This window comes from Pseudochaenichthys georgianus, chromosome 10 (assembly GCF_902827115.2).
Source record: "Pseudochaenichthys georgianus chromosome 10, fPseGeo1.2, whole genome shotgun sequence".
Classification (NCBI taxonomy): Eukaryota; Metazoa; Chordata; class Actinopteri; order Perciformes; family Channichthyidae; genus Pseudochaenichthys; species Pseudochaenichthys georgianus.
In genome coordinates this window covers 3,163,153-3,188,490 of record NC_047512.1, presented here as the reverse complement: position 1 = coordinate 3,188,490, position 25,338 = coordinate 3,163,153, and the positions used below count along the sequence as shown (strand labels likewise).

The 25,338-nt window shown below is 40.1% G+C and overlaps 2 protein-coding genes across 3 annotated transcripts in view; one reads left to right on the top strand and one right to left on the bottom strand.

Annotated features, from left to right (window-relative positions):
* slc36a1 (solute carrier family 36 member 1) overlaps positions 1–7,813 on the bottom strand; it is a 59,779-nt gene extending 51,966 nt beyond the window's left edge. The window contains exon 1 of one of the 2 annotated variants that reach the window (XM_034092669.2): positions 7,652–7,813. The gene's annotated coding sequence lies outside the window, so the exon portion shown is untranslated. The remainder of the gene's footprint in view (positions 1–7,651) is intronic. The other variant, XM_034092670.2, reaches the window with a different exon arrangement.
* Positions 7,814–10,264: 2,451 nt separating this feature from the next.
* Positions 10,265–18,569, top strand: atox1 (antioxidant 1 copper chaperone). The gene is made up of 4 exons (XM_034092764.2): positions 10,265–10,411; positions 13,018–13,093; positions 16,243–16,390; positions 17,947–18,569. The coding sequence occupies exons 1-3, from the start codon at positions 10,406–10,408 to the stop codon at positions 16,365–16,367; spliced, it is 207 nt and encodes a 68-aa protein (XP_033948655.1). The 5' UTR covers positions 10,265–10,405; the 3' UTR covers positions 16,368–16,390; positions 17,947–18,569.
* Positions 18,570–25,338: the final 6,769 nt, after the last annotated feature.

Here is a 25,338-nt window from a genome sequence, read left to right as displayed (position 1 = left end):
TCTTCTCCATGTCTCTTCTACATCAACATGTGTCCCCCTTCTTCATGTCTCTTCTACATCAACTGTGTCCCCTCTTCTTCATGTCTCTTCTACATCAACATGTGTCCCCTCTTCTTCATGTCTCTTCTACATCAACATGTGTCCCCTCTTCTTCATGTCTCTTCTACATCAACATGTGTCCCCTCTCTTCTTCATGTCTCTTCTACATCAACATGTGTCCCCCTTCTTCATGTCTCTTCTACATCAACATGTGTCCCCTCTTCTTCATGTCTCTTCTACATCAACATTGTCCCCTCTTCTTCATGTCTCTTCTACATCAACATGTGTCCCCTCTTCTTCATGTCTCTTCTACATCAACATGTGTCCCCTCTTCTTCATGTCTCTTCTACATCAACATGTGTCCCCTCTTCTTCATGTCTCTTCTTCATCAACATGTGTCCCCTCTTCTTCATGTCTCTTCTACATCAACATGTGTCCCCTCTTCTTCATGTCTCTTCTACATCAACATGTGTCCCCTCTTCTCCATGTCTCTTCTCATCAACATGTGTCCCCTCTTCTCATGTCTCTTCTACATCAACATGTGTCCCCTCTTCTTCATGTCTCTTCTACATCAACATGTGTCCCCTCTTCTTCATGTCTCTTCTACATCAACATGTGTCCCCTCTCTTCTACATCAACATGTGTCCCCTCTTCTTCTTCATGTCTCTTCTACATCAACATGTGTCCCCTCTTCTTCATGTCTCTTCTACATCAACATGTGTCCCCTCTTCTTCATGTCTCTTCTACATCAACATGTGTCCCCTCTTCTTCATGTCTCTTCTACATCAACATGTGTCCCCTCTTCTTCATGTCTCTTCTACATCAACATGTGTCCCCTCTTCTTCTCCATGTCTCTTCTACATCAACATGTGTCCCCTCTTCTCATGTCTCTTCTACATCAACATGTGTCCCCTCTTCCTCATGTCACTTCTACAATCAAATGTGTCCCCTCTTCTTCATGTCTCTTCTACATCAACATGTGTCCCCCTCTTCTTCATGTCTCTTCTACATCAACATGTGTCCCCTCTTCTTCATGTCTCTTCTACATCAACATGTGTCCCCTCTTCTTCATGTCTCTTCTACATCAACATGTGTCCCCTCTTCTCCATGTCTCTTCTACATCAACATGTGTCCCCTCTTCTCCATGTCTCTTCTACATCAACATGTGTCCCCTCTTCTCCATGTCTCTTCTACATCAACATGTGTCCCCTCTTCTCCATGTCTCTTCTACATCAACATGTGTCCCCTCTTCTTCATGTCTCTTCTACATCAACATGTGTCCCCTCTTCTTCATGTCTCTTCTACATCAACATGTGTCCCCTCTTCTCCATGCCTCTTCTACATCACATGTGTCCCCTCTTCTTCATGTCTCTTCTACATCAACATGTGTCCCCTCTTCTTCATGTCTCTTCTACATCAACATGTGTCCCCTCTTCTTCATGTCTCTTCTACATCAAACATGTGTCCCCTCTTCTCCAGTCTCTTCTACATCAACATGTGTCCCCTCTTCTTCATGGTCTCTTCTACATCAAACATGTGTCCCCTTCTTCCCATGCCTCTTCTACCATCAACATGTGTCCCCTCTTCTTCATGTCTCTTCTACATCAACATGTGTCCCCTCTTCTTCATGTCTCTTCTACATCAACATGTGTCCCCTCTTCTTCATGTCTCTTCTACATCAACATGTGTCCCCTCTTCTTCATGTCTCTTCTACATCAACATGTGTCCCCTCTTCTTCATGTCTCTTCTACATCAACATGTGTCCCCTCTTCTTCATGTCTCTTCTACATCAACATGTGTCCCCTCTTCTTCATGTCTCTTCTACATCAACATGTGTCCCCTCTTCTTCAGGTCTCTTCTACATCAACATGTGTCCCCTCTTCTTCATGTCTCTTCTACATCAACATGTGTCCCCTCTTCTCCATGTCTCTTCTACATCAACATGTGTCCTCTTCTTCTACATCAACATGTGTCCCTCTTCTCATGTCTCTTCTACATCAACATGTGTCCCCTCTTCTTCATGTCTCTTCTACATCAACATGTGTCCCCTCTTCTCCATGTCTCTTCTACATCAACATGTGTCCCCTCTTCTTCATGTCTCTTCTACATCAACATGTGTCCCTCTCTTCTTCATGTCTCTTCTACATCAACATGTGTCCCCTCTTCTTCATGTCTCTTCTACATCAACATGTGTCCCCTCTTCTTCATGTCTCTTCTACATCAACATGTGTCCCCTCTTCTTCATGTCTCTTCTACATCAACATGTGTCCCCTCTTCTTCATGTCTCTTCTACATCAACATGTGTCCCCTCTGTGGAAAGAGACTCTGAAAGTTTCAGGAACAAAGATTCTCTCTCTTTTTGATCCATTTCTATAAAAACCTGTCTGAAAATGAGATGTTGGCCACCTTACGATGTCATAACGGATGTGTTGTCTTATGTAACCATTAGCCAATCAGCAACCAGGGTAACTTACATGATGCCGTTTAAACACATTTAAATAAAGTGCGGAGCCGGCCGTCAGCGAACCGAGTTCTGCGGCATGTGCACAGCTCCTTATGGGTACTGCAATAGTGCCAACGTGGCGGGGGTAACGGGGAGACACGCTCTGGCGGCAATCTCGTTCAGGATCCGAAAATACAATTTAAATATTTTGCACACTTATTCCTAGTGTGCCACTGGTTACGGTACCGCGTGCCAATGGTGGTACGCGTGCCTAGGTTTGCCGAGCCCTGATCTAAAGTAACAGACATCAGCACTTTGGAAACAGGGCTGAAACAGAGGGGATTATGGGATGCTGCAATGATCCGTTTGGTGTTTCAGCCAATCAGAGACAGGTTCTGTATATATCTGAGATGTATGGATGAGAAACAGTATAATAGGAGACCTTTAAACAAAAGATATCAGTACAAAACACATACTTTCAAAGGTCAAACTATATTGCTCCGTGATTCTTTTCTTTTTCCAATTACCAGCAGCTGCGGTCGGTTATGACGTCAATTTTACAACGGCTTGTTTAAATAAATGATATAATAATAACAAATAATTACAATGTTCAAATATATCCACGCTGTGAGACGAACAAAAGGACTTCTGATTGGGCTCTTAGAGAAATAATGCCGCATCTTCCCATCAGTGACCCATAAGCAAGAGGAATTCATTTCAATGTAAGTTGGAGACGGTGATATAAAGGGCTTGTGCAGAGAAATGCGAAACTAAATATTTCACACACACCATTTGTTTGTTAAGTAATCCTAAGCAATCTGTCTATTTTACCAGCTGTTCAAATATTAACCTTGATGTATAATTGTGCTTATTTTGTGCTAAGCTAGCTCCAATTCTGCTAGGGTGAGAAGACGCAAAAACCAACATAACCACAGCATTGTATTAACATTATTCCTAATAGTGAAATGGTGTGTTGATCGCATGGACGAGAGACCAGTACATGTCAAACTCATGTTCTGAACCTTGAGACGTTGCACAAACTCTTGATAAACATGGTGGTATACTTGACATTGTTAAATCATTAGATACCAAAGTTAGGGCTGCAACTAAAGACAGTTTCTTATTTTCTTCACGTTATATTAAGGTTTTATTTTATTTTATTTTCCGACTCATTGCACAAACATTCACCCACATTTTTAGGAACCAAAATGTAACCGTTGTCATGACTTTACCTTATCTAACTTCCCCTTATCTTCCGGACACACTGTTCGGTGTTGACATCTCGTCGAAGTGGACAGTTTTTTTTACAGGAAAGCATGGACTTGAGACTTCCAGCTAAAAAAATCTTTTACGGGTGTTTTTGAGTTCAAGGTTCAGGCGTTTACTCTTATCTCACATCAGTGCTGCTGCATCTTGGGATATTTGACAGAACAACTACAAGGTCACTCGTGTGTACAACAACAGTGAAACAAAAGTATTTCTCCTGGCAGCTCCTCTCAGGGTGAGCGTGGTTCAGAAGAGGTTCAGTGAGCATCAAGAAAAAGGTGGTTTATGTTAAAGAAGGGTCTAGAGCAGGGGTGGGGAACCTTTTTCCTCTCAACGGCCATTTTAATGTTCACAACATCCTCCGAGGGCCGTAGAAATTATTGAACTCAACCTCTGCTAAAACATCACAGCCCATTCATTTCGCCTTTCTTTCAGGCTGTGCAAAGAAAAAGCGACCTCTTAATCCAGATATCGTTCTGTTTTCTGTTCAATGTTGTCATGTTATGCTTTGGAGAGTCTGTAAAAGGAGCAAAATGCAGACACTCATAGCCGGTACCTTGAATTCCAGGAATGTAATGAAAACTTAAATGCAACAAACGAACACTGGATACTAAACTCAAACAACAGAAACTCACACACAGCAAAACCAGGTGAACATAATCATTCGTCCTCATGGAGAGTCCGACATTCTGCATCCACCTTTCTCTTTTTAATACTCGCCATATGTAGGTCGCTGCTATCAATGGCAGTCTTGTTTAATATTGAAGACGTGAGATATACCACGTGATGAGACGTTACGCTCGTGTTGTGTTCAAGGAACCTGGTCTCGCGGAGCGTATACGGCCCGGAGACCGGGGGTTCCCCACCCCTGGTCTAATTCATGAGCGACTCAGCAGATTTCTCAATGTGCAGACTAACCATGCAAAGAGGAAATGAAAACAGCTGGCCGCGTGATAACCGGCACCTAAACTGAAACAAAAACAACCCCGACCGCCATGCCAATTATTTATCAAAAGAATAGAAGGGAAACATCTCAAATTGAAAGGTTATTGTTAGAGACAGTCTTTTGTTTTGGGTGAAAAGGGAACATTTGTAGTCAAGCGTCTCTAAAAGACAGCGTTTTAGGGGACACAGAGATGGACAACAAGACGTGGTCGAGACGTCGTTTTTAAACGTTAAGTTATAATAAACACAAAATGAAAGAAAGACAATCTAAGTTGTGGTAACACTTTATGTTAAGGTACACATATTAGCCATCACCTAGTTGTTAAATAACATGTATATTAGCAGTGTATTGGCTCTGTATTAGATTAGTCATTATAAAACGCATATTAATGCCTTCTTCTACAAGTACTAGGCCATTAGTTGGTTTGCTCTAATTAGTGCGTATTTATTGTAAGTAAGGACGTTGTTGGACATGAGTTTGGTGCTCAATATGGGCCTAATAAAAGGCATTCTCTCATAATAACACCTAACAAATATATTCTTAGATAGCAAGACATGAAACTAAAAGTGTTCATTGTGTCAAAATAACTCAAAATGAGGTATTTCTAACTCAGAATATGTTCCCTATTTTAAAGTGAAGACTTGTTCATAACCAATAAGCTAGTAGTTTGACTCTAAGATGTCAATGAACAACTAGTTGATGGTGAATATGTATAAGCTTAATCTAAAGTTCTAACCGGTTCAAACCCCACTGCAGCATGTCGTTGTGTCCCTGAGACGCTTCACCACAAATGGCTCCTGTGGGGATTGTCCACAGTGTTGAGTATGGAAGTCGCTTTGGATAAAAGCGTCTAACAAGTAACAAGTAATGTAACCTAAGTTGTTTGTTCTTTATTTGAGTTTAGCCTATTTTTACTGGATTTGTTTAACTGCTGTAGAGGCCTATCCTTGATGAAATATTGCATTTCTTACTTTTATGGAAGATGGATGTTTATCGGAGCGGTAGCTAGTGATTAGTATTCAGTAAATATTAATGGACATTATATTTAAATTAAACCATTTTGTAATTCAGAAAGTAATGGAAGCTCCCAGTTAATTTCCCAGAATAGTGTTGCTTTCATGATGCTTATTTTGTTTAACCGACAGTATAAAATGCTTAAAATATTTAATTTGCAACGTGATTAAACTCTAATTCCTCACATTTGACAGTCTAGAATCAGAAAGAAATAGCATTTTTCTTTATTGAATGAGATCAATCAATATGTAAAATAACTGTAGATTCATTTCCTGTGGATTGACCATCTGGATAACTGATTGATTAATACTTTCAGTTTCGAAGCTTGTATACGTATTTATTACACACAAAATGATGTGCGAAGTTTGGGAAAGGTATGCTTTCTAGTGTTCTCTCAGCAACGGCCCCCTTATTAAATAATGCAAAAAGATATTTGAGTTCAAGGCATACAAAACAAATGAAATGCAAATAGTGATATTTACATTAAAGGGTAAGATAACACACATGTTTGTACAGGGCGAGGTTAAACTGAACACCTGTCAAATGTCTCAAATGGAAACAAGAGAATATCCTTCAGATCTGGAACTAAAGTAAAAGTAGAAGTACTCAGTTCTTGTACTTGAGTAAAAGTAGAAGTACCAGAGTGTAGGAATACTCTGTTACAGTAAAAGTCCTGCATTCAAAATGTTACTCAAGTGAAAGTAGAAAAGTATTCTCATCTAAATATAGTGAAAGTAGCGACAGTAAAAGTAGTCGTTGTTTGATTGGTCCATTTCAGAATAATATATATGATATGTTTTATAATGATTGATCATGAAAGTGTTCTCAAAGCTGGTGAAGGTGCAGCTAGTCTGAAGTACTTTGTAGACTGCAGGGTAGCTGGTGAAGGTGCAGCTAGTCTGAAGTACTTTGTAGACTGCAGGGTAGCTGGTGAAGGTGCAGCTAGTCTGAAGTACTGTGTAGACTGCAGGGTAGCTGGTGAAGGTGCAGCTAGTCTGAAGTACTTTGTAGACTGCAGGGTAGCTGGTGAAGGTGCAGCTAGTCTGAAGTCCTTTGTAGACTGCAGGGTAGCTTGTGGATTTACTCCAGGTGGAACTAAAGGCTGATTTAACACTTGGTTATATTTCACACCACTCATCCACATCTGTGAAGTAACTAAAGGTATTAAATACATGTAGTGGAGTAGAAGTACACCATTTACCTCTGAACTGTAGTGGAGTAGAAGTACAAAGTACCGTAAAATGGAAATACTCAATTAAGTACAAGTAGCTCAAAATTGCACTTAAGTAGCGCACCCACCCACACACAATTGTTTAACTATAATCTTTGACCAGGAGAAGTGTGTCCGTCTTCTTAATGACAGCTTGATAAAGCAAACATCAGTGAAAACACTATTTAAGGAGTTTATGATGTATGTATTGTGCAGGCAGGTAAATGGGGCTGAGCACACATTTAATTTCTGGATTAGCTCCGACAAAGACTCCTGAAATAGCAGGACAGGGAGATGTGAGCTAACAATGGCAATTACCAAGGTGACTTAAAGGAGTGTGTTGTGCTTTTTTTGGTGTTCCCGTTTCTTTAGTGTGTTAACAAGGTTTGTGTGGATGTAAATGGTCTGCAAAGGCTAACCCCAATGCTTTCAGACAGAGGGTAAAAAGAGGTGCTGCAGCACAGGCAGCAAATAAAGAGCATTTTGAACATTAAAGCATGGAGACATGTCAGAGGCACTGAATACTTGTATGAACCTGAAAATGAGCAGAATATGTCCTCTTTAAGCAACAACAAAGCTAAAAACAACCAATAATGTACCAATGAAACACCAGTTTGTTTTGATTTCCAGACCTAGCAGCTTAGCTATGTGGCTAACGTTAGCTTCATTCTGCGATGCCATCTTTGAGACCGTAACACGCCACGGAAAAGGTTTGAAATAAACAACAACCTACCTCGTACCTCTTTGTAATCTCTGTGCGGGTATCCGGCTGGATTTAATGGATGTTATCCTCGCCACACACCTCTGATGTTCCTATCATACCGCTGGCTGAATTATAGATTGAAGAGCAGGAGGAGTCGGCTGTTTGTCCGCGAGCCAGCGGAGCAGGTCATGTGACCCGAGGGGACGTGTGCGTTCGACGCGCTATGGTTCGACGTCTTGTTGCCATAGATACAGATAATAATAATAACGGAAAACCATTAGCGTGTTAAAAACATACAGAGGCGGTAGAAGTACTCTGATCTTGTACTTGAGTAAAAGTACAAGTACTCAGTTATTGTACTTTATTAAAAGTAGATGTGCTCAGTTATTGTACTTGAGTAGGCTACAAGTAGAAGTACTCAGATCTTGTAGGATACTCAAGTGAAAGTAGAAGTACCCAGGTCTTGTACTTGAGTAGAAGTAAGCTACCCTGATCTTGTACTTGAGTAAAAGTAGAAGTAGGCTACTCGGATATTGTACTTGAGTAAAAGTAGAAGTACTCAGATATTGTACTTGAGTCAAAGTAGAAGTACTCAGATCTTACTTGAGTAAAAGTGGAAATACAGGAAATACTTAAAGTACCAAAAGTAAACTAGTCATTGTGCATGTTGGTCCATTTCAGAAAAAATATATATGATATGTTGTGATTATAATTATGTATTTAACTCTGAATTGTAGTGAAGTAGCCTACAAGTAGGCCTACCTAACAATTTAACACCACTGACAATACATTTCTTTATATTTTGGCACAAATGTACACTGAACTGAAACTGTAAAAATATAGTATGTTATAGGTATGTGTAAGCTAACATATCAGGAATAGTATATAAAATAAATATATAAATAATGAGTGACGGATGGTCCACTCCTCCTTCGCGTCGAAAGGAGCCAGTTGAGGTGGTTCGGGCACCTAGTTAGGATGCCACCTGGGCGCCTCCCTAGGGAGGTGTTCCAGGCACGTCCAGCTGGGAAGAGACCAAGGGGTAGACCTAGGACCAGGTGGAGGGATTATATCTCTTCGCTGGCCTGGAAGCGCCTTGGGATCCCCCAGTCAGAGCTGGTTGATGAGGGGAAAGGAACGTTTGGGGCTCTCTGCTGGAACTGCTACCCCCGCGACCCGACCACGGATAAGCGGGATAAGATGGATGGATGGATGGATGGATGGATGGATGGATGGATGGATGGATGGTCCAGGAAACGTGTAACTGAATAATGGCAAATAAGCAAAAACAAAATTAAACTTTGTAAACGATTTTGATAAGACAGTTTTGATTCTATGGTCAAAATAAATAGGGCTTTTATTTTGGAAATATGTGCGTTTGGGTGCGCTTGAAATGTGTTCCCGGGCAGCCGGAATACACTGATTTAGATCTACGCAGTTTCTCATTTGTTTATTTTCGATTCTTCCGATATAATTTGATCAAGTAACTGCATGAAATACGTCTGAACAACACAAAGGGTTTGAAATGTGTGTTAAAATAAAAGTCAAATCATCGGAGGGATATGTTTCATTGCGTCAAGTTAGCCGAAATGAAAGTTAAACGAGATTCCCCTTCAAAATAAAACAAAGCGTTCTTCATGTCTTTTTAATTTACAAATTAGTTTGTATTTAATATACTTAACATTGTCTCTATAAAAGAACATTATTACTTTTAAATTAAATCAATATTCTTGTGTTCTTTTCGTTGTTTTAAAATGCAAATATGTGCGTTTTTCATACCGAAAAGTTGAAGCTGATTTTTTTTTTTTTAATGAACGTAGTGGCCAAACGATGGTACTACAACTCATGTGACGTCATGTTGGCTCAAAAATACTTTTTCCCATTGACTTGAATTGGGAAAGAACGTCTGTAAATCAGCGTATACTTTTTTGGGGGCTAATAAACTACCCAGTTCGAATTATTTTATAGCCTTTATTTACATCATTAGGGTCTAAAAGTTGTAAAAATGCGCGAAAGTCTAAATCCAGAGTGATTTTCTCTCTCCATTCATTTGACTGTGAGATCTGGAGATCGAAGGCGGGGCTTAATGGAAACTTAACTGCGCATGCTCCATGGGCCCGCATACGGGAACTTTCCTTCCCTGATTTCAACTTTTTTTGTGCACAAAATATATTATGTTCATTATTTTCATAATAGAAAAATGTATATTAATAATAAAGAAAAATACAATAATAATAATAATAATAAATAAATACTAAAACAATTACAATAAAAAACATACAATAAAAACAATAATTATAATAAAAATATAATAATAATAATAATAATACAAATATGCAAATGATATAATGCAAAAATACACAAAATAAAATAATAGTAGAAACATAACAATAAAAAACAAACAATTTGTAAAATAATTATAAAACAAAAATACAAAATATAATAATACAAATATACTATAAATTATAATAAATCAATTCTAATAATAAAATAGAAAATACATAATAAAAGATTATAATAATACAAAAATACAATAATTCAAAAATATGAAAACAAATATTGTAAAGTACAATAAATAAAATAATAATAATCAAAAAGTAAAAAAGCAGCTCTCTCAGGAATGAACTAAGCTCCGCCCCCGACGCTGTTTCCGGTTCTCTTCACACTTAGCTTCACACCGGCTAACGGAGATCATCTCTGCAGGTTTTCACAATAACTTATTGCCACATCTCCACAGAGGAAAGTCCACAGCTGACACACGGGTTTCACAACTTCTCCTCCAACATGACGGTGAGTTAAGAAGATCCTAATGTCTCGAATTAAATCAGCTTTTCCTTTCCGCATTGCTCAGTAGCTGTAGCTCTCAGACTGCTCTCAGTCAGCTGATCAGAAAACAGATCAGAAAACAATTCCATTGAAACACAGGAAAACATCGATTATAGTCTTTGAACAGGAGATTGCATTATGTGATCAGATGTCATGATATTTCTATAAAGAGACATGTAATATGACAGTACTAATACCATCGCATGTTACATTGATTAGCAGTGGTGAAAAGTACATGTAGCCTACTCGAGTATTGTACGTTAGTCCTACTTTGACGTATTTGTGCTTTTACTTGAGTATTTCCATGTAATACTAGTTTATACTTTTACTACACTATATTTATTTTAACTCTCACAGTTACTTATAAACATATGGTATGCTGATATTGATTAATGCAGTATAGGCCTACTGTAATCTGTATTTGGTCCACGTTGACAAACTACAATACTGAAATGCTCCCACGTGTATAAAAACAGGATAATATGATAACTATGAAAATATAATATCTATTCAGCTCTATGGGTACTTTTACTTTTGTTACTTGAAGTCAATCTTGCTGATAACACTTTATATTATAACGAAATAGGCCATTGTGCAGAATAAGTACTTCTAGTATGATGCTAATACTTTTTACATTTTTAAATCAGGACTTTTACTTGTAGCGAAGTATTCTAAGACCATAGTATTTGTACTCAAGTAAAGCATCTGAATACTGCTACCAACACATCATTAAAACCACAGTTAGAATAATTGATCAATGATGTTGATTGCACAGAACATGAAGTCAGAAGTAGTACGTCAGGTCAGTAAATGTAACATGAGATTAATGGTAATAATACTCGTATTGATATCTAATTTCTCTTCATTATAGATATCATGACATCTAATATCTCACATAATGCAATCTCCTGTTGTTGTTTATCTAGCTGATCAGTAAACAATCACTTCCATTGAGGCAAACATCGATTCCAGTCATCAGCTTGATTCGTAAATGGTGGGAATTGAGCAGCACATAAAGTTCGAAGTCGTATCTCAGTTCATTTAAATGACATTAATGGTAATGATACTCTTATTGATGTCAAAAAGCAGAAACAGATACGAAGAATTTGCCTTTGTATCTATGGTGCGTACATAAACACAGTTAAAGAAAACAACTATTATAACATGAATCAGGATCAGTAAACAATCACTTCCGTTAAAAACTGAATGAGGGATCAATAAAGGTTCATCCTAATCTTAATACTCGTGTTGACATCACATTTATCTTAATTAAAATAAATATAATCTTATTTTATTGTTTATCTACTTACAAGGATATGAAAATGTTTTATTGTTCCCTTACTTACCATATTTTAGGCCCCGTCCACACGGAGACGAAAACGAACCGAAGTCGATTTAAAAAAAGTCTTCCGTCCACACGAGACCACTCGACCCGCTGGAGACGCTGTAGTACATATGCCGGGCCTGTAAGTGGCGCTGTACTTCCACCACAAAATACACCAAAAGCAGCGAAGAAGACCCCCGAGCATGGTTGCCATGGTTGCCTGGTTGCCCTTCTGGTTATTCTCCTCGGTGGATTTAGCAGCACATAGTTCATGTAGTTCTCCATGTCCACTTGTTGCTGATGGTTGTGGTGGAGGAGCTGTAGATTTTGCACTAACATCTGTAGCATGGTCAGTAGCGTCTGGAGCACGAACGCAACCCTGTGATCCGCCGTTGTTGTTGTTGTTGTTGGCGAAACGCATCAGCAATGACGCGGGGGTGAGCAGGAGAGGCGGGGCTATGGCGTATAGGGCGTACACACGGAGCCGCAAGCGTGTCGTCTCCAGATCTACCCACTTTCGGAGCCGTTATCAAAGCGTAATGTTTTCGGGCTCCGAAGCCGCGGGTCAGTTTCGGCTTCGTGTGGACGAACCGTCTCTACGATAAAGAACTTTAGCGGATACAACTGATATCGTCTCCGTGTGGACAGGGCCTAAGCTACTGTGTGGAAGTGTGGGACAATTTAGACATTGTTTATATCACATAAAAGAGCACTAAGATATGTTCATGCAGTTTATTCAAGCCATTTAATTTAAATCAGTATGCACAAGTTCCTTTCAAGCAGATCTTAAAGCAGATCCCTTCAAATTATAGAATGTTTTAAAGGGTTTTTTAGTGTCAGGTAATGTTTATATAGAGATATAGATGTAATACATGTAATTGTAATGGTGGTTATAAATTCAAGAAGGTACAAAAATTAAGAAAATATGTGCGATAAAATAGTCCAAACATGGAGAACAGATACAAAAAAACTTTAATATATTTAAAGAAATGCAAAAATATAAATAAATACATTTATATTAAAAAAAAATAATACAAATAAGTAATACACAAATAAAACAAATTAAAAACACCAAAGACAAATATGTAATATACTGTACATAAATAAATGTATAAAATAACTGTTTCTTTTGTACATTTATACACCGTTACCATCACTTTAATTGTAGGGACTTTCAGAATAGTTATTATAATTGATTTAATAAATCAGTAAGATTACAGCTCATTATGTATTCTGTGTCCAACAGAAGCACGAGTTCGAGGTGGCGATGACATGTGAGGGATGTTCAGGAGCCGTGACCCGGATCCTCAACAAACTGGGAGGTGAGATGGGCGACTGTGGCTGCGAGGGAGTACGGTCCAGAAGGTTGTGGGTTCGATCCCAGCCCGTGGAGCCAACATGTTGATGTATCCTCCGGCAAGATACTTAACCCTGAGTTGCTCCCGATGGCCAACGGTGTTGTGTGTGAATGTTAGTTCCTAGAGTAGGGTACACTGCTCTGTATGAATGGGGGTGAATGACATGTAGTACGTAAAGTCTTAAAGATAAAGCACTATATACGTACTGTACAGTCCATTCCCATTCCCAACGAAAAACTGAAGTCCTCCAACATGAATATATATATATATAGGACATAGAACAGATGAAACAGATAAAATAGTGCAAGAGAAATTACAATATGATGGTAATGACTGGATATCATCCCAACACAATCGGAATCAGGTTTATTGTCAAGTAGGTTTACACATAAAAATACACACGTGTTAAGATAAGATGGACCCTGTGAGGAACTGCAGGCGTTTAAGCGGCAACAGAGTGAGAGCGAAAGTACAGCACAGATTCACACAAGATTAATACAATTAAAGATAAAATGATATACAGGTAATTAGCTGTTAAAACAAGAAATGAATTAAATGAACATATTTGAGTGTGGATTGTTAAATATATTTACGTGTATGTGTGCAGGTCAAAGATATTGTGCAAACAGAGAAGATGAATGTACAGTACGTGTTCCGTGCATGCATACACACACAAGACAAGGAGCAAATATAAAACTATTATAAAGAGAATATATAAAAAAAAAACTATTTACACAGTTTAAATATTCATAAATCTTAAACTAAGTACAGTGAATATATTACAAAATCCAGTACATTTTAAAGTGGAGAGCTGTGCAGAATGGTGCTGCACGATATATCGTGTCGTGACGATAATCACGATATGCGTGATAGTCTGTGAAGCTGACGATTGAGCGGCCCGACCAAGTAAGGAGGCAGACATCGCATTTTTTTTTCTTGCGATATGAAAGGTGGGGTAGGTAAGTTTGAGAAACCGGCTCGAGATACACTTGTTGTTATCTTCCATGGAATGCTCTCAACATCCCGATAGCAATGAAAATCTGAAGTGCTTTGACTAAAAATCCATTAAAAATATCATCTGGAAGCCGTGGCGCTGTAAAAAGCACGACCAATCATCTGAGCCGGCTACAGTAACTGGATGGCCTACCTGCCTGTCAGCCTTCCATCGGGGCACACACTGATCTCGTGCCCTCATTGGTCATGTGTGCGGTCGTGTGTTGGAGGAGGGGCTCTGTGAGGAAGGGGCAGATCTTTTCCGGTTGTGTATTTTCTAATTCTAGCGCACTCGAGCTGGTTTCTCCAAAAGTACCTACCCCACCTTTAAGTAGGCAAATTAAATCAAACACGTCATGTTACAATTATTTTGCTGCTTGCTACAAAAGGAAAACTGGCGCGGCTCTCATGTCGGGGGTACTTGAGTGAGTGACAGCAAACCACAATCAAATCTCCAAAGCAAACGGACCCGGTGATTAAAAGGTAAGAACACTGAATAAAGTAGTCTCATGTGTTTCTCCAGTTCGCCGCTGCTAACCGAGCTAGCTCAGCTCGTTGCTCTGATAACTTAAGATCCAAAAAAAAATCCTTCATCCGGTTAAATATAGTTAAAAAAATACCAATTGTATCATTAAAGTTCAAGAAAGGTTTGTGGACAAAAGAAACGGTCTTTTCTTCAATTCCTTTATTTTTTCATATCACAGGAGAAAAAATATCGCAATGTCAGTTTTTTCCAATATCAAGCAGCCCTACTGCAGATTATCAAAGAGGAAGTGTGCTATTCATTTCCACTGTGATGCATCTTCCTCTCAGACTCCAATTACAGAATGTCAGTTTCCAAAAAGGGGGATTTGAGTCTTTGCAGACCATTTACATGCACACAAACATACAGTATATAACACTCTACATGATAGCAGAAAGCAGAAGAGGGCCTCTTTAATACACATGTCCCCACAGTCTGTGATCAATATTGCATACGGTTAAATCATTTAATAGAAGCATCTGTAGCTTCCTCTCTTGGAGAATCCAGTGAAAGTGTAGTTTTAAATATTTGAAAGGGTGTATCTCTCCTGCAGCATGTCACCTGATGCCGAGTCATTTAAATGAATGGAGCTTCTGTTTTTCTACAAGCCTCACACACACTGTTTTTTTTATATACACATTCCCGCCTTCAAATGCTCTCACACGGTTAAGGTCATGTATGTATGTATGTATGTATGTATGTATGTATGTATGTATGTATGTATGTATGTATGTATGTATGTAGTATGTATGTATGTATGTATGTATGTATGTATGTATGTATGTATGTATGTATGTATGTATGTATGTATGTATGTATGTATGTATGTATGTATGTATGTATGTATGTATGTATGTATGTATGTATGTATGTATGTATGTATGTATGTATGTATGTATGTATGTATGTATGTATGTAGTATGTATGTATGTATGTATGTATGTATGTATGTATGTATGTATGTATGTATGTATGTATGTATGTATGTATGTATGTATGTATGTATGTATGTATGTATGTATGTATGTATGTATGTATGTATGTATGTATGTATGTATGTATGTATGTATGTATGTGTGTGTGTGTGTGTGTGTGTGTGTGTGTGTGTGTGTGTGTGTGTGTGTGTGTGTGTGTGTGTGTGTGTGTGTGTGTGTGTGTGTGTGTGTGTGTGTGTGTGTGTGTGTGTGTGTGTGTGTGTGTGTGTGTGTGTGTGTGTGTGTGTGTGTGTGTGTGTGTGTGTGTTGTGTGTGTGTGTGTGTGTGTGTGTGTGTGTGTGTGTGTGTGTAGGTAGGTAGGTAGGTAGGTAGGTAGGTAGGTAGGTAGGTAGGTAGGTAGGTAGGTAGGTAGGTAGGTAGGTAGGTAGGTAGGTAGGTAGGTAGGTAGGTAGGTAAAATGTATTTCGTCAAAGAAGCAGAAGTGTGTTCAGACTTTATAATGCAATAGTTAAAAAAGGGGTAAAAGAGAATCAAAATGAAAATAGTTATATCAAATATAAACAAAGGCAACATCAGAGTTAGAGTGTCTTTTGGGGACTCCTTGCGTTGCTAGAGTTCCCTTTCTTTATGAAATTAAACCCGTGTTCTCTGTGTTCTCTCAGATGTGAAGTTTGAGATCGATCTGCCCAACAAACTGGTTTGGATCGAGTCCGACAAAGACGTGGATTTTCTCACGGAGACTCTGAAGAAATGCGGGAAGGACGTCAAGTACAACGGCACCAAATGAAGGATGTGCTGCACGGAGAACAGGTGACATGAAGGGGATAGAAAGTGTTCAAGTCCACACCGAGTTATGTTTATTTTCCAACTGATGCATGCTTATGATCTCCATAAACTCAAAGAATCCTGCAAGAATGACTTTTACCAGATATAACATATAATAGTACCATCCATCCTCATTCTCCCGCTTATCCGTGGTCGGGTCTCGGGGGTAGCAGTTCCAGCAGAGAGCCCCAAACGTTCTTTCCCCTCATCAACCAGCTCTGACTGGGGGGTCCCAAGGCGCTCCCAGGCCAGCGAAGATATATGATCCCTGGTCCTAGGTCTACCCCTTGGTCTCTTCCCAGCTGGACGTGCCTGGAACACCTCCCTAGGGAGGCGCCCAGGTGGCATCCTAACTAGGTGCCCGAACCACCTCAACTGGCTTCTTTCGACGCGAAGGAGGAGCGGCTCAACTCCGAGTCCCTCCCTGATGACCGAACTTCTCACCTTATCCCTAACGGAGCGTCCACACTACAGCTTCAAAAATAGCTTGGAGCTGGGCGTGTCTGGAGCTTGGGGATTTTATTCAAGCAACACGACCAACAACCAATCACATGAATCTCCCGCCCCCCGACATACAAAGCAAAAACCCCCGGGGATTTTATGCGAGCAATATATATATATATATATATATATATATATATATAAACTCCCCAAACAGGCGAAAACCTACCAGTTTCCCCACTGCCTCTGCCACCTCCCTCCATGCTGGTTCCTCCGGTGTGTATCCCGGTAGGTGAAGAGGGTCTGGTCATACAAAACCGGGTGATTTGCTACGGCGATAGTTAGTTTCTCCTCCGACTTTTTTTGAAATATAGAAATGAACGGCGGGATATCTCTCCCAGCTTAGACGCGGTTTGATTGGCTACGGCTTCAGCTGTCAGATTTTGGGAAACGGGATTTGATTGGCTGGCGCTGGCTACTCCGGCGTCAGAAGTTGAACATTGTTGAACATTGTTCAACTTCTGTCGCCGGAGACGCCTGAGACGGACCGCTCTGCTACCCACAATTCAGTTCGGCGAAAAAGCGCGGCTACGTGACGTCACCCCATTCAAAGTGAATGGGTAGATTGGAGCTTTCGACGCTGTCGACGCCGTAGTGTAGACGGGCCGTGAGGGAGACGCCAGCCACCCTGCGGAGAACACTCATCTCGGCCGCTTGTATCCGCGACCTCGTTCTTTCGGTCATGACCCATCCTTCATGACCATAGGTGAGGGTAGGAACGAACATGGCCCGGTAGACAGAGAGCTTTGCCTTCTGGCTCAGCTCCCTTTTCGTCACAGCGGTGCGGTAAAGCGACTGCAGTACCGCTCCGAGTCTCCGGCCCATCTCACGCTCCATTGTTCCCTCACTCGAGAACATTATAGTACTAATAAAGCTTTATTTGTGTAGCTCTTTAGGCTCTCAGGATACAAAAGATAAACAGAAAGTGAGACATTACATTCTGCATATGGGAACATGATTCCAAGAAGGTATTTTCGAATTATTTTCACAATGTAACTTGGATATGTCGGCTCACTTCCTCCATGTGTGTTTTTCTTTAGGAAATCCTGTCTGCTGATGCAAAGTGAAGATCTATGCTGGAAGAAGTCTAACGGACCCCCCTCTAAAGCTAATGTGCACAAAAAACCCACGTCACCTCAGAGTCGAGATTTACAAAGTCATGAAGTCAGCCCTCTTTATCTGCAGCACGATAATCCGTAGTTTCCTGGAATGATTCATCACTTTACAATATACAGAAATGGCCTTAAGGTAGCTGTAATGATTTATGTGTTGTGTTACTGTTCAGATATTTGATAAATAGCAGCATATGTTGTTGAGTGTTAACTGCAAAAGGAAGAACATCAAGACAATGTATGCCATTTTCCAGTTTTTTTTAAAAGCTGCAAACACTAACGGACTTCCTTTACACTGAAGTTACATTCCCTGGATTGTAAAACTTAATGCGAATTATAGCCTCGGTTTCCCTCAGTGTTATTGCATTTATTGGATTTAAAATGATAACAAAAGATCTGTGTACTACGAGGAAAACTGCTGGACAAACTGCTTCCTGTACACTTAACACAGGTCATATCAATCATGTTGATTACTAACACGTCTTTGCTTTATATGAACCACCTGAAGCCCACTGTCTTTATGCTAGGGAAATAAAGTCACTTCTGCCTCACTGTGTGTACTGTTTGTATCGTTACATTTGGAAAATAAATAATAAGTTGATGCTTTAACCACCAGGAGGCGCTGTGTGATTAAACTGCACACTTTCTTAGGACATTTCAATTGTTTTTAAAACATTCAGGGGACATTTTGAGGACTTATACTTGTAACAGTCATTTTGCAGTTCAGTTTATCTAGTTTTCCTTTCGTATGAGGTCTGAGTACTGCTCAGATGTCAAAAGTACACACATCCTTTACTCAAGTAGAAGTACAGATACTCGTGTTTAAAAATACTCTGATGAAAGTAGAAGTACTGACTAAACTTCTTTACTCAAGTCAAAGTAAAGAGGCTTTGAAGTGTCCTTCAGTCAAAAGTACCCATAGCTAGCAGCTGTTTTAAAGAGTACCTGACCTCCCTTTATATTAATAGAACAATAATGTCATTGTTAGCTAATGAATGTTTCCATGCTGAACAACGGCAACATGACAACGTTTCCATTGGTCCCTCTTCTTTAGAGAAGACCAGGAAGTGATGGATACACGGATCGTGTTCCAACCAATAGGCACGCAGTGACTCTGAAGAATAATGATCACGCACCAAACACACATTCAGACTAAAGGAACCAGCTGTTTGGGAAATGAGAGAAGTAGAAAGTACAGGTATTTGAGTTCAACATGTAAGAAGTAGAAAGTACAGGTATTTGAGTTCAACATGTGAGAAGTAGAAAGTACAGGTATTTGAGTTCAACATGTGAGAAGTAGAAAGTACAGGTATTTGAGTTCAACATGTAAGAAGTAGAAAGTACAGGTATTTGTGTTCAACATGTAAGAAGTAGAAAGTACAGGTATTTGAGTTCAACATGTAAGAAGTAGAAAGTAGGTATTTGAAGTCAAAGTAGAGGGGAAACAGTCCCTCTCCGGCCTCTCATCCTGCAGGAGAACAGAGGCTCATTGTGGACAGAAACCAACTCCACAGATAACAGTACAGTCACTGGATTCCTCAAATTATCCTCCCACACACACACACACACACACACACACCACACACACACACACACACACACACTGCCTCTCTTCCATTTACTCTCCCCTGATGGAAGAGTCTGTGGAGTTTTGTCGCTCCAGGAGAGTTTCAGTGCAGAAATGGACTGACCAAACAGTCTTTGAGCAAGGCAGGTAATCCAAGGAAAGATGGTGTGTGTCTCACAGGCAGGTGCATCTGTGTCTTACTCTGCATTAAATACACATAATTGCCATGAATACAGACACACAGCATGAGATACTATCAGGGGCGGACTGGGGGGAAAAAGTGGCCCGGGGATTAATTGACAGACAGGCCCACTTAATGCGCGGCATGTATCGGCCGGCCGGCGACGAAAGTATGTTACTTAACAACAAACCCTATGCCTTTAATGTTATTTTGGACAATTATTCATTTAGTAATCACATTGAGCCCTTGAGTTGCCTAGAGCAAAATAGTTACGGCATATATTTAGTGATTTTAATGTTAACAGATCATTGATGCAATAACATTTGGACCCAATTTGCCTGACTTGACACATGGAATAAAACATGGGCGTAGGAAGCATCCTCAATGTGGATGAGACAATTTAACAGTGGGTGTGGGCAGGTGGTGGACCTCGCCTCCTCTAGGGGGGTCCGGGGGCAAGCTCCCCGGGAAGATTTTATTTTTTAAATGTTGAAGTTAAATGCATCAATCTGGTCCATTTTGAGAGCAAAATTAGGGACTAAATCTATGGATACATCTCTCAACACCCATATGAAACAGAACTGTAAACAGATTTACTTTTTCTTTCAACATTTATTTGAACAGCAAGTGGAGGCAAAAGTGACTGCACCCAACACAATAAACCTGCTAGCTAACCAGCCTAAACTCAGTAACACAATGTGGGCAACACGTTCTGTTTTTTTTGTTTTGGCCCTCCGGCCCACGCACAGCACAGGCCCACCGGGAAAACTCCCAGTATTCCCAATGGCCAGTCCGCCCCATACAAATATTGGCTATACAGTTGATATAATTAAAGAAATATATTCAAATCAAATCAAGTTTTATTTATATAGCACATTTATAAACGATTTTTGGTCGAGCCAAAGTGCTGTATATATAATACAAATAGCCTACAGTAGAGACACTTTACAGCAAATACAACAGCACAGATTGTTCAGAATATCAGTATGAGAAAAACGACACACTCTATCCTTACGGTACGTCCACACAGCAGCTTCAGAAGAATCTTCCACCGCTTCCAACTCTTCTCTGCCCGTTGACTTTGAATGGGGATGACGTCACTTTGCCTCGCTTTTCGCCGAACTGCATTGTGGGGGAGCGAAGCGAAGACTTCCAGGATGTTCAGGATTTCCAGGATTCCAAAGTTGAGCAATGTTCAACTTTTGAAGCTGAGCTGGAAGCGTCAGCCAATCAAACAGGTGTATGCAAATCTGACAGTAGAAGCGCTAGCCAATCAAACCGCGTGTAAGCAGGGAGAACCAGACCGCAGTTCATTTCCTCATATTCCAAACGAGAAGTTACGGGAGCAAATCACCCGGTTCTTTACGACCAGAACTATTAACGGGATACAAACCGGAGGAACCAGCATGGAGGGAGGTGGCAGAGACAGTGGGTGAAACTGGTAGGTTTTCGCCTGTTTGGGGAGTTTATATATATATATATTACTCGCATAAAATCCCCGGGGTTTTTTGCTTTGTATGTCGGGGGCGGGAGATTCATGTGATTGGTTGTTGGTCGCATTGCTCGCAAAAAATCCTCAAGCTGTCAGACACGCCCAGCTCCAAGATTTTCAAGATTTTTGAAAAGCTGCTGTGTGGACGTATCGTTAGACCCTCACATCGTACAAGGAAAAACTTCCAGAGAAACCCCACAGTTTAAGGGGAAAAAATGGGAGAAACCTCAGGGAGAGCAACAGAGGAGGGATCCCTCTCCCAGGACGGACAGACGTGCAATAGATGCCGTGTGTAAATCGAAGAGATAATATATTTCACAGCATATAGACCGAATGTTAGGAAATGCATGCATCTGTAATGAGAAGATGAATCCACGAGGATGTCAGCTACAATCCTGAGGAAGCCATCAGGGAAGCAGCATGACGAGACCCAGGCAGGACCGCAGAGACGGGTTCAGCCACGACCCGAAGTCCACGACTTAATCCAGAACTCAGGATAGAGGATCCAAGACACAGGACTACAGCAAGAGGATCAGCCTCGACTCCGGATCCCGGCGTAGATATAGATACAAGACAAGAAAAAAGATTTGGCTGGGATCATCGGAACAAGAGAATACACAGACACAGACAGAGAGGGAGAAGGTCATTGGATAAAAGTTATTCTTGATAACCCTCTAGAAAGATCTCATGAACTTCCCCACTCAATCTATCAAGACCCGAGCAGTTCTATTAGATAGGATAAGAAAGAGAGAGAGGGAGCACAACAACCTATCTCTTCGTCAGATGCACTCCCCCGCTTATCTAAGCCCCTCTGTACCCCGTTACCCTCTGTACCCCGTTACCCTCTACAAAGCCATAGACCAGCAGAGGGAAAATGGGGGGTGTGTAAGGGTAAGGGTTTTTAAGAATAAACCGCAAGGGTCTAAAGGGAAAAAAGATGAAATATAAGGTACTATATTTTAAGTAATCCTATCTACTATTCCTATATTTGAATAATGTATAAACTATTTTAAAAATACTTTATGACATCCTATGTTATGTTATAAATATTAAAATAAATAACTAAATGAATAAATAAATAAATAACTAAATAAATGAATAAATAGATAATTAAACAAAAGCCAAAGAGAAAAAGTGAGTTTTAAGTGTTGATTTAAAAAAAAAAACAGGGTCTGGGCCGACCTCACATTCAGGGGCAAAGTATTCCAGAGCCTGGGGCCGGCCGCTGCGAAAGCTCGATGCCCTCGGGTTTTAAGCCTGGTCTTAGGCACGATCAACAGCAGCTGATCAGCCGACCTTAAGGCTCTGCCTGGGGTGTAGCGATGGAGGAGTTCGGCTATATAGGCCGGAGCCAGCCCATTTAGGGCTTTGAAAACAAATAAAAGGAGTTTAAAATCTATTCTGAACCGAACTGGAAGCCAGTGCAGTGAGGCCAGAATTGTGGTGATATGGTCGCGCTTTTTATGGCCAGTGAGAAGACGTGCAGCTGCATTCTGAACTAGCTGGAGGCGTCTAATTGAGGCCTGGTCCATACCCACATACAGAGTGTTGCAGTAGTCCAACCTCGAGATAACAAAGGCGTTAATAACCCTTTCTAGGTCTTTAAAAGATAAAAACGACTTGGTCTTAGCCAATAGTCGTATTTTGAAAAAGCAGGTCTTGACTACAGTGCTAACCTGCTTATCAAATTTAAAGGCGCTGTTGAAGGTCACTCCAAGGTTCATAACAGAGGGGAGGATATTTGTATTGAGGGAGCCCAGAATATCAACCGGAGAGGCTGGAGGTTGGGGTCCAAAAAAGATGACCTCGGTCTTACTCTCGTTAAGGGTGAGGAAGTTTTGGCTCAGCCAGGATTTAATCTCTGTTAAGCAGTCCTTCAACTGCTGTAGTGAGTTGGCATTTTGATTGAGAGGCAGATAAATCTGTACATCCTCAGCGTAACAATGGAAGGGGATATTATGTTTTGTGAGAATTGAACCTAGGGGCAGTATGTACAGTAGAAAAAAGATGGGGCCCAGAATCGAGCCTTGGGGAACCCCACAGGTAAGAGGGGCTTTGGCAGAGGAGAAGACCTAACTGCACTGAGAAGCTACGGTCCGTCAAATAAGACGTGAACCATGCAAGAGCAGAGCCTGTAATGCCTGCGGACTGTTCAAGCCGTGACAACAGGATACTATGATCCACAGTGTCAAAGGCAGCAGTTAAATCTAACAGCACCAAAACAGCTGGGCTGCCTGAATCGGCGGCTAAGAGCAGATGATTAAAAACTCTTAAAAGGGCTGTTTCAGTACTATGCAAAGGTTTAAAGCCAGACTGACATTTTTCATGGATACCATGCGTTGTTAAAAATATTAATATTAAAGCAAATAGAGCGTGTTTGCTTCTTTTGCAAAGCTGGTTTCCACGTGGTTGATTTGATTTAAATTATACTTGAATTGTAATGAAATCTGTGCACAGTTGAGTTTATTAACATATCCTGGAACAGATGTCACTTCACTTTGATGTTAAGCCTATGAGGATGCATTCATAAGCTCACATTTAGTACATTTTAATCTAACTTTGTTGCGGTTCTTATAGGATACTCTGGTTTACACCAAAAGAAGATATACGGACTGTTTACTCTCTACTTTCTACTCCTTTAATTTTGAACACAAATACCTGTACTTTCTACTTCTTACATGTTGAACACAAATACCTGTACTTTCTACTTCTTACATTTTGAATCCAAATACCTGTACTTTCTACTTCTTACATGTTGAACCCAAATACCTGTACTTTCTACTTCTTACATGTTGAACACAAATACCTGTACTTTCTACTTCTTACATGTTGAACACAAATACCTGTACTTTCTACTTCTTACATGTTGAACACAAATACCTGTACTTTCTACTTCTTACATGTTGAACACAAATACCTGTACTTTCTACTTCTTACATGTTGAACTCAAATACCTGTACTTTCTACTTCTTACATGTTGAACTCAAATACCTGTACTTTCTACTTCTTACATGTTGAACTCAAATACCTGTACTTTCTACTTCTCACATGTTGAACTCAAATACCTGTACTTTCTACTTCTCACATGTTGAACCCAAATACCTGTACTTTCTACTTCTCACATGTTGAACACAAATACCTGTACTTTCTACTTCTTACATGTTGAACACAAATACCTGTACTTTCTACTTCTCACATGTTGAACTCAAATACCTGTACTTTCTACTTCTCACATGTTGAACTCAAATACCTGTACTTTCTACTTCTTACATGTTGAACACAAATACCTGTACTTTCTACTTCGTACATGTTGAACTCAAATACCTGTACTTTCTACTTCGTACATGTTGAACCCAAATACCTGTACTTTCTACTTCTTACATGTTGAACACAAATACCTGTACTTTCTACTTCGTACATGTTGAACTCAAATACCTGTACTTTCTACTTCGTACATGTTGAACCCAAATACCTGTACTTTCTACTTCTTACATGTTGAACTCAAATACCTGTACTTTCTACTTCTCACATGTTGAACTCAAATACCTGTACTTTCTACTTCTTACATGTTGAACTCAAATACCTGTACTTTCTACTTCTTACATGTTGAACACAAATACCTGTACTTTCTACTTCTTACATGTTGAACACAAATACCTGTACTTTCTACTTCTTACATGTTGAACTCAAATACCTGTACTTTCTACTTCTTACATGTTGAACCCAAATACCTGTACTTTCTACTTCTCTCATTTTCCAAACAGCTGGTTCCTTTAGTCTGAATGTGTGTTTTGTGGCGTGGTCATTATTCTTTAGAGTCATTGCGTGCCTATTGATTGGAACACGATCCGTGTATCCATCACTTCCTGGTCTTCTCTAAAGAAGAGGGACCAATGGAAACGTTGTCATGTTGCCGTTAGGGTTAGGGTTAACCCTAACCCTAACCCTAACCCTATAACCGCTCTGCATGTCTCAGCTGCTCGAATTTAAACTCTAGTTCCATCTTCCTCAGCAAAACAGTCACATGTGACTACCTCCTCCTCCTCAGGTTTGCCCACAGAGAACTCCATAACCTCCTTG

Excerpts from the sequence above, each read along its gene's own strand:
- atox1 (XM_034092764.2), top strand. Across the intron at positions 13,094-16,242 it reads GATCCTCAACAAACTGGGAG|ATGTGAAGTTTGAGATCGAT; the intron begins GTGAGATGGGCG and ends GTGTTCTCTCAG.